General features: G+C 34.4%; 2 protein-coding genes across 5 annotated transcripts; both read right to left on the reverse strand.

Moving 5' to 3' along the window:
* Positions 1-57: 57 nt before the first annotated feature.
* On the reverse strand, positions 58-2,467 carry LOC129574871 (uncharacterized). 3 transcript variants are annotated; one of them, XM_055457409.1, is made up of 3 exons: positions 2,354-2,467; positions 1,989-2,068; positions 58-1,916 (listed from the first exon to the last, which is right to left on the reverse strand). In XM_055457409.1, the coding sequence occupies exons 2-3, from the start codon at positions 2,004-2,006 to the stop codon at positions 114-116; spliced, it is 1,821 nt and encodes a 606-aa protein (XP_055313384.1). In that variant the 5' UTR covers positions 2,007-2,068; positions 2,354-2,467; the 3' UTR covers positions 58-113. The 3 variants fall into 3 exon arrangements, with proteins under 3 accessions (XP_055313384.1, XP_055313383.1, XP_055313382.1); XM_055457408.1 differs by having other exon boundaries at positions 2,350-2,381; XM_055457407.1 differs by lacking the exon at positions 2,354-2,467 and having other exon boundaries at positions 1,989-2,343.
* A 401-nt stretch (positions 2,468-2,868) lies between these two features.
* On the reverse strand, positions 2,869-7,620 carry LOC129574869 (uncharacterized). Of its 2 annotated transcripts, none has more exons than XM_055457404.1 (3): positions 7,479-7,620; positions 5,064-5,151; positions 2,869-4,994 (listed from the first exon to the last, which is right to left on the reverse strand). In XM_055457404.1, exons 2-3 carry the CDS (start codon positions 5,079-5,081, stop codon positions 2,973-2,975), a joined length of 2,040 nt encoding a protein of 679 aa, XP_055313379.1. In that variant the 5' UTR covers positions 5,082-5,151; positions 7,479-7,620; the 3' UTR covers positions 2,869-2,972. The 2 variants fall into 2 exon arrangements, with proteins under 2 accessions (XP_055313379.1, XP_055313380.1); XM_055457405.1 differs by lacking the exon at positions 7,479-7,620 and adding an exon at positions 5,917-6,627.
* Between the last annotated feature and the right edge of the window lie 2,015 nt (positions 7,621-9,635).

Raw genomic sequence — 9,635 nt, forward strand, 5'->3', positions numbered from 1 at the left:
TCTAGAATAAGTTGGAATTAATTGAGTTCCAAAGAAGAATGAATGAACGCATATGCATTGAGTTTTGTTTTAAACATTTTATTCATTAAATTTTCACATATATAAAGAAATGATTAACAATCAACAATAACTTTTGTGCTAGAGTTTTTAAATAATTCTTTAGCATATTTCACTTGGGAATCATCCACGGGTTTGAACTTGATTTTTTGTAAATTTTCGAATGAAAGTGGTTTTTTCCAATTTCCTGTATAAAGTTTGGCTACGGTTTTCATTTCGAATATTTCTAAATTTGGGCATTGTTGTGATAATTTACTTAAATCGCATTCGAATATACCATTTAAACTGTAACTGTGATCGTAGAAGACGAAATGACGTATTTGTGGTAAAATAAAGCGATACGGATCAATATGACGGTGTGTGCGAAAACACAATGTGGTTAAATGTTTACAGTGTTTTTCGATTTCTTTCAGTAGATCCTTAACTCTGTAATCCAATAGGTTCACCTCCAAAAATCTTATGTTCTTTCCAAACATGCGCAATCCTTTGTAATTGATGCCGTATTCGTCTGTCAAAACAAATTTCTGTCGTTCTATGGATCGTTGGTTCGGACGTTTCTTGGAGGATTGTTTACAACGCTGGTAAATGTAACCGTGAACCAGTTGCTTGCACTCTTTACTAGCCATAGAGAAGGAGTAAAGGCTATCCAAATCCAAATAATTGAAAATCAAATTGAGCGGCTGTTTATGTTTACCGGTTGACCCTTCCGGAATTGTGATCAAATCCAACAATCGCAAATTCGAGCGACTATGGATCGGATCGTAGCCAACCCAGTGCAATAGCTTATTCCTCCAAATGATTTCTTCTTTCGTTATGACTCCAATAACCTCCCCGTATTCTTTGAATTCCAATCTGAAGTCTGAATTTGGTATGGCCTCGATAAATTCACCATGGAAATGTACATTTTTATTGTAAACTGATTCATCTTCATCGCGTGTTTCTGATGATCTTTCAGAGTCGATCACAAGTTTTTCTAAATGTTTACATTTGCGCAGGATCGATAGAATTTGAGTGTTAGTGCGATGTGTGAGAATTTGAAGGTACAAGCAACGTAAATTCGGCAAGTTTTCAATGATCGACTCAAGTTGGTCTTGGTATGAACAGTACAATAACGAAAGTGTTTCAATTTGATCAAATGAGCAAACTGCTTCGATTAATTCTTTATTGAAATGCCCGCGAAAATTATACAGCTCCAAGCTTTTGATATCTGTACAGCTGGAGCTCACTTGTTGCAGCAAATCTTTACTGCACTCATTGAAGCTCGTCATTCCGAATGACTCTAATGATTTTAGAACACTTACAAATTGATCTCTGAGACTAACGGGCGAAAAATCCATACCAAAGCTATAGCAGTCCAGTATGTTCAATTCCTTCAAATGGTTCAGGTGTGTGCAAACCAGTTCCATGATGTTTTGCAATGTGAAATAATGATCACAAAAACTGAGAGTCAATCGTTCCATTTGTGAATTGTTCATAAGCACTTTCTCCAGTGATGGTTTGGATATATGCGAAAATTTGAAAATTTGCAACGACTTTAAATTGCGGTATTCAGGTAATTGAATGCGATATTTCTCCTCACACGATCCACTGCGAAACGCCAAGTGTGTGATATTTGTATGTCGTGATAAAAAATCGTCAACATTTTTAAATGAACACGTCTTGAAGCACAGCTTTTCCAGATTTGACGTGTGTTTATCCAACAGTTGAACGAACCAATGATTGTCATCAATGTGCCGAATGTTTTTAACTTCAACTGCTTTTATGCTATCACCAAATAGGCCAACTTGTGTGGAATAGATTTTTCGTTGATGTTCGGACTCTCCTTCGATCACAAAACATTTGTCGGCGTATGATTGATTCTATAGCCAAGTTGGAATAAAAATTCAATACAAAAAACCTTGCCTAATACACTAAAGACAAATATTACTTACTTCGTTATTCGACCCCATTGAGAATATCGAAAATATCACAGATCAATTGTTCAAATGATTTCCAGTTAGTTTCGATTTGACTGAAAAAGAAAAAATAATATTTATTTCATGGTTTATGCGATTCATTGACTTGCATTGATGTGATAAATAATAAGCTCGTATACAATTCAATACAAACATCCACCTCGCTATACAATTTCAGGGTATTGTGAAATTCGAATGAGTCAAATGTGATTGTGTGAAAATCGTATATACAAAATTCGCCGATGAATTTAAACACTTGTCAAAAAATATAAATTGTTTTTATGTTATTTTGATAAATTTCAATTAAATTTTCCGAAAAATCGTGCCAAAAACTTACTTACCTTCACCCACACACAAAAAACAATCACAATAAACGAATGAATTTTGCACAGAATCAAAAATTAACACAAACAAACACAATTTACGGCTTTGAATTGACAGCTGATTCGGTGTGTACGATGTACATAACATAGCATTACAGCCTATCTCAATGCGTTAACGCAGATCACTGCGGCAATCGTCTCCATTTGTGAATTGAACAAACCACTCCGTTCTTTGTCCAATGTGAGCAGCAACGAAAAAGAATGCAAATAAGCAAAGTTGCAGAGAAAAAAGGTCATTCGAAAATTGAACAAAGAACACAAATTTTACGCACGCTTATTAAAGAGCAAACGGCAAATTTTAATATGAATATCAAATTGAGAAAATAAACAGATTTCAAGTGGTCGATTTTCATTTGCGTCTAGTTGTATGTTCAAATTCCTATTCGAAGGATTTCTGATTTGGCGTTGGAAAGTAATGACCATAAAAGTATGTGCATGGAGCCAAAAGTTTTAACCGACCAGAAAATTCCTAGTTTTTAATTCAAAATCCAATTTTATTAAAATTTAATTTGATTTAACGTTTCATACAATTTCCTTTCATAGATTAATAGAACAACATATCGACAGCTATAATTTTTCACATTTCAGAATCAATGACAACTTCCGTGGTGGAATTCTTAAACAAATCTTTCACATATTTCACTTGTGAATGATCAAATGGCTTGAATTTGATCATCTGCAAATTTTCAAATGAATGTTGCACTTTCTTGTTGAATGCACACAGTTTGGCCACCGTTTTCATTTCCAATATTTCTAAATTTGGACATTGTCGCGATAGAAAACTTAAATCACAATCGTATGTACAATCCTTATCATAACCATAGAATATAAAGTGTCGTATTTGTGGTAAAATAAAGCGATCTGGATCAATTTTTTGATGTGTGCGAAAACAAAGTATTTTAAGAATTTTGCAATGCTTATCGATCATATTCAAGAAGTGGCCGATATGGTAATTCAACAGGTTAACTTCTAAATATTTCATACATTTTCCGAACATTTGTAGCCCTTTGTTGTCTATACCGAATTCGTCGGTGACAAAAAACTTTCCGCGTTGTATTGACCGTTGTTTGGTGCATTTCTTCGGTGATGGCTTACACCGGTGTTGGATGTAATTGTGAACGAGTTGCTTGCTCTCTTTACTTGTCATACAGAATGAGTAAAGGCTATCCAAATCCAAATGATTGAAAATCAAATTAAGTGGTTGTTTATGTTTACCGGTTGACCATTTCGGAATAGTGGCCAAATCCAACAATTGTAATTTTGAACGACTCAAAATTGGATCGTAGCCAACCCAATGCAATAGCTTATTCCTCCAAATGATTTCTTCTTTTGTCACGATTCCAATAACCTCCCCTTTTTCTTTGAATTCCAATCTGAAGTGTGAATTTGGTATGGCCTCGATGAATTCCTCATGGAAATGTGCATTTCTCCTGTATAGTGATTCGTCTTCATTGTATCGTCCTGTCCATGTATTTTCTGGTTCGATTATCAGTTTTTCCAAATTCGTACATTTCCGTAAGATTGTTAAAATTTCATCGTTGGAACAATACGATATTTTTGAAATGGATAAACAGCGTAAAAACGGTAGATTTTCAATGATTTGCTCGATTTTTTCTTGATTCGAATACTTAAGCAGTGAAAGTGTTTCAACTTTATCAAACAAACAAACTGCTTCTCGGTTGATTAGTTCTCTACTGAAATATCCGCATTGAAAATTGTACAGTTCCAAGCATTTAATGCTTTTACAATTGGAACCCATACGTCGCAGTAAATCTCTGGAGCTTTCATTGAAAATTGTCATCCCAAATGACTGCAATGACGTCAGTGCACTTACAAATCGATTCATGAGACTAATGGGTAGAGAAATATCTCCATACTTTTCATAGCTATCTAATATATTCAAAACCTTCAAGTTTTTGAGATGAGTGTAAACTAGTTCCATGATATTTGGCAATGTAAAATAATGATCACAAAAGCTGAGAATCAATCGCTCCATTTGTGGGTTATTCAAGAAGATCTGCTCCAGTGATGGTTTGGAAATATAAGAAAATTCGAATAATTCCAACGACTTTAAATTACGGTATTCGGGTAGTTGAATGTGGTATTCCTTTTCACAGGACCCACCGCAAAATGCCAAATGTGTTATTTTGATATGTCGCGACAGAAAATGATCGACATTTTTAAACGAACACTTTTTGAAGTACAACTTTTCCAGATTCGGTGTGTGTTTATCCAATATTTGAACTAGCCAATGATTGTCATCGATGTTTCGAATGCCGATAGCTTGAATAGCTCTCATACTGTTGCCAAAGAGGTTGAATAGCTCGGAATACAAGTTTCGATGTCGTTCGGTCTCTGCTTCTATTTGAAAATATTGGTCGGCATATCTTTCTGCAAACACTTCTCGCACCATCGGCTCAAATCGTGCACTGATCGAACCCAAATTCAGCAAATCATTATCATTGATCTGTGCGAAAATCGCCAAAAGAATCTCAGTCGGAAAATGTTCGAAATTGTGTATTATTAATGGTAATCCATCGGTATAAAATCGGTTCTTTGAGCTCGAATCAGACATAGAACTCTTTTTGGATGATTTTTTCTGAAAATAATCGACAAAATGGCGCATATTTAATAGACTTGCTTGGAGCTATTCCATTGCGTATCTTACTTCATTATTTGACTCCATTGAGATTAATATTAATATCACAGATCAATCGAATACTACGTTGATGTAGAGATGATGATCAAAAGGTTGCCTGAAAAAGAAAAAAAACACCTGAAAAGTTCAGATTTTAATGAATTTCAATCACCAGCATGAGCCTATTATCATCATTATTATTCATAGGGGACTTTGCTGCAGGTTGGCTATTACTTTATAATTTGGTCATAATTTTGTCTGGAGGTAACATTTACAAAAGTGAATGGTACCGCTGGATAGATAATGTCCAGAGCTATTATTTTGCCAAAGAAACATACGCGATTGCTTTTCAAAAACAAAATTTATGGTCAATTTTCTGAAGGTGCTGAAAATGGCGAAAAAAATTTTGCTGCAGGTTGAGAATTTTTAAAAATGGCATAATACGTGCAAATAAATGATATAAATGAGATATATTTTCATTTTTATGAGGATTTTATTGTTATATAATGCATTAACAATAAATTTGGATGTCAAAAGATACTCTTAGTAAGCACCAAAATCGATCTTCCTTTTTCGAGTCGGTATGTTCGTTTTCGAAATGAAACTTAATAAATTTCCAGGAAAAAAAAGACTAAAATGACTTATATGCACTTCAACGATGATTCAGTGATGATTTACAAACGAAATCAATACTTAAATCGTTTTTATGCATAATTTACTAAAATTTACCTATTCTCAACCTGCAGCAAAATCACTTTCTCAACCTGCAGTTTTATAGACATTTTTTCCGAGACTCACAATTTTTTCATTTCAACACCACAAAATGCACATAATTCATGTTGAATCATAAAGAGAAATGAAAATACTATAAAATAACGCTTACCCGACTCCTTTTTCTATGCTAAATGTCAATTTATAACGCTTGGCAAAAACCAGAACAACATTTTTTCACACAAAAAATCACAGTCGAATTGGAAGTGTATCAAAACAAATGCCAGTTCTGTCGAAACAAGTCTCAAAACTGATAATGCATTAAACTAAGACTTTGACAGCTATTGCGATGGCGGTATCATCACGTATAGTGAAAAAAGTGACGTTTCTCAACCTGCAGCAACGCTCCCTACTTGTTTTTATTTGTATTATGATCAAGCTCTTTTGTTTGAGACAACATTAAATATCAATTATTATAAGTTTTTCTTTCATCAATCTATAATTTTTATACATATTACAATGTCTTTGTGAGTTGCAGATCGTAGCCAATGGCTACTAGTCATCCATTTTTTTTTAAATTTCAATTCTCTTGCTTTACTCAATATTCATTACAACAGCTGTAAAGATTTTGCGTTGAACAATATCACAATCTCATTTCTATTGACTAGATCGAGAGGAGAGTAAGTTCATCTGACTTTGTTGTGAAAGAGAAGAGTAAGTTTCTTTCGACTCAAAAATGGTTAAAGGCGAGTATGTTCATTTTTGGCGGGTCCTCGCGGTTTTCCACGGTTTCCGCGGAACTGATAAGAGATAACAACTTGGTGTCTTCGGCAAAGTTGTAGCACTCGAGGTCTTCTATAACATTGCTGAAGTCAGTTATCTCTTATCACTTATCAGCTCAGCTAAAAGCGCGAAAAATGATAAGAAAAAAAAAGTTCTATATAAAATTTGTTTTTTTATGTGCGCGATTTGCGCGCAACTGATAAGAGGTAAGAGATAGATGTCTTCAGCAATGTTAAAGAAAACCTCAAGTACTACAACTTTGCCGAAGACACTATGTTGTTATCTTTTATCAGTTTCGCGGAAACCGTGAAAAACCGCGGAGGCTAGACGGGATGCCAACATACTTCCTTTTAACGCAGATAGAATCAACAGAAATCATACTCTCCTCTTTCAAAATATATTGGAATTTTTTCACATACTCTCCTCTCGATCTAGTCAATAGATTTGGTATTCAATTTCATTTAGAAGAAAAAAAGTTCTATTAAAATTCCACTTGGTCACTTATCCGATCTTGTAACATTAGAAGGTAGTACCTATTTTTTATTACCTAATCATCATGTACTTATTATCTCTTATTTTCATGATGATCAAATGACTAACGATCAGTCTCTAGACCTTCGGATATAATTTGAAATTGCAGTACATTTTGAAATAATAACGTATTTTGTCAGCGTTTTGACACATTCAATCGCTTGAAGTAACGCGCGCGTTTGACGCATCAAATTCAAATATCTGTGCTAATTATTATATTATTTTCATCAAAATTGTAGACATGACTATATCAATAACATAATATAGTAGACATGAATAAGATCACTCATCAATACTAACCGATCCAAACAAAATTGCGTATTACAATAATATTAAACTGTGTGCTTGAATTTTTACACAATTTTCATTTGCTATTGTTGATAATTACGTGTTCGACACGGTTCAATGACTAATACTTACCTCTATCAAAATTAGAACAAAAACTAATGCAAAAAAGTTGAATGTTGCAGAAAAAAAATGAAAATAAAGCGTATAAATGATATTTTTCGCGCAGTTTGTTATGGTTCCAACTGACAACTGAGCATCTTTTATATAGAATCGGTCGCATCATTGCATTTACGTGTTGCGATCAGTAAGACAATCGTCTCATAAGCTGTCATGGCGATCAGACGGTCTAAATTAAACCGGTTTGTTCATGGACGTATGCGCACAGACTTGCCGCTTCAAAGTAATACATGCCTTTATGTCAAGTGTAAACAACAATATAAAAAAGAAGTTTTTTTTTGTTTTACCACCCATTCAATGTGATTATTGCGGTTTCGCTATTGAAAACTTGAAAATCATATATATTTTTTTCTGCATCAGAGATCACACAGATCAATTTATTTGGTCAACATATAGTAACATTCAATATGCATGGCCAACATTCAGGAATCGATGACAATCTCATTACTGGAATTTTTAAATAATTTTCTTACAAACTTCACCTGCAAATCATCAAAGAGGTTTAAATTTGAATGTCTGCTTGTCTCGTGGCTTTTCCTTATCAAATGGTTTTTAATCATCTTCGGTTTTCATTTTCAATATTTTTAACATTGGACATTGCCGATTGTTTTATTTTCGTTCGATTCGACAACTAAACCTCTACGTGTATGACATCATATGACAGTATATGTATCAATGCATTGACGTGGGTCAGTGCGGCGGTCGTCTTCTATACAAGTCGCTAGTGGAATTGATCGGTAGTCATATGAATCAACGTAAGAGAAGGCAAACAAAGACAACACTGAAGTGTTAAGAAATTGGGACATTCTACCTCTTACCATATCAATTCAATGGAGAATTCGAATTGAGAGTAATAATAGTGGTTGTACTAGTGATCAAGCCATGATTCAAAAATCATCAGTTTTATTGTCAAAAATTTGATAAACATACAAATAAAACAAGAATTATCGTTTTGCATTGTACAGAGTACATAAGTGAATTTATTGGGTCAAAAATATTCAAAATTCATAACAAACGATTAAAAATCCATCACAATTTCAATACCAGAGTTTTTGAATAACTCCTTAGCATATTCCTCCTGGGACTTATCAAACGGTTTAAACTTAATCTTTTGTAAATTTTTAAACGAAATAGTTTTCTTTTGATACGGCCCCGTATAGAGCTTAGCCACAGTTCTAATTTCGAGTATTTCCAAATTTGGACACTTTCGCAATAATTCACGTAAATCACAATGGAATAGGTATTCTTTGTTCAAGCCATAACCGTAGAAGATAAAATGCCGCACTTGGGGTAAAATAAAGGTGTGCGGATCAATTCGATAGCGTGTGCGAAAGCATAATTTTGTTAGAAGTTTGCACTGTTTATCGATTTCTTTCAGAAGATTCCAGGCTCCGTAAAAATCTAACATGTACACATCCAGACATCTGATGCATTTTTTAAACATTCGCAATGCATCGTAATTGATACCGAATTCGTCTGTTATATAAAACTTCTCTCGATCAATTGATCGTTGTTTAGCATTCTTTTTTGATGGTTGTTTACATCGTTGTTGAACATACTTGTTGACCAATCGTAAGCTCACTTTGCTAGCCATGCCAAACGAGTAGAGACTATTTACATCCAAATAATTGAGAATCAAATTGAGCGGCTGCTTATGTTTACCGGTGGATCCATTCGGAATTGTGGCCAAATCCAACAATCGCAGATTCGAGCGACTGTGAATCGGATCGTAGCCAACCCAGTGCAACAGCTTATTCCTCCAAATGATTTCGTCTTTCGTTACGATTCCAATGACTTCACCGTTTTCCTTCAACTCCAATGTAATGTGTGGATTCGGCATGACCTTGATAAATTCTTCATGGAAATCTGAATTTTTCCTGTAGATCGACGGATCTTCAACGACACGTCCGGGTGTTTCGGTTTCGATCACAAGCTTTTCCAAATTCGTACATTTGCGCAAGATCGATAGAATCTGAGCGTTGGTGTAGTGTATTTTATATGAAACAGACATACAGCGTAGATTCGGCATATTTTCAATGATCGACTCTACATGCACTTGATGTGGACAGTTTAACAGTGAAAGTGTTTCAATTTGATCAAATAAGCTGACTA

Source organism: Sitodiplosis mosellana, unplaced genomic scaffold, assembly GCF_009176505.1.
Source record: "Sitodiplosis mosellana isolate CC-2019 unplaced genomic scaffold, AAFC_SMos_1.0 Smas_scaffold_6165, whole genome shotgun sequence".
NCBI lineage: Eukaryota > Metazoa > Arthropoda > Insecta > Diptera > Cecidomyiidae > Sitodiplosis > Sitodiplosis mosellana.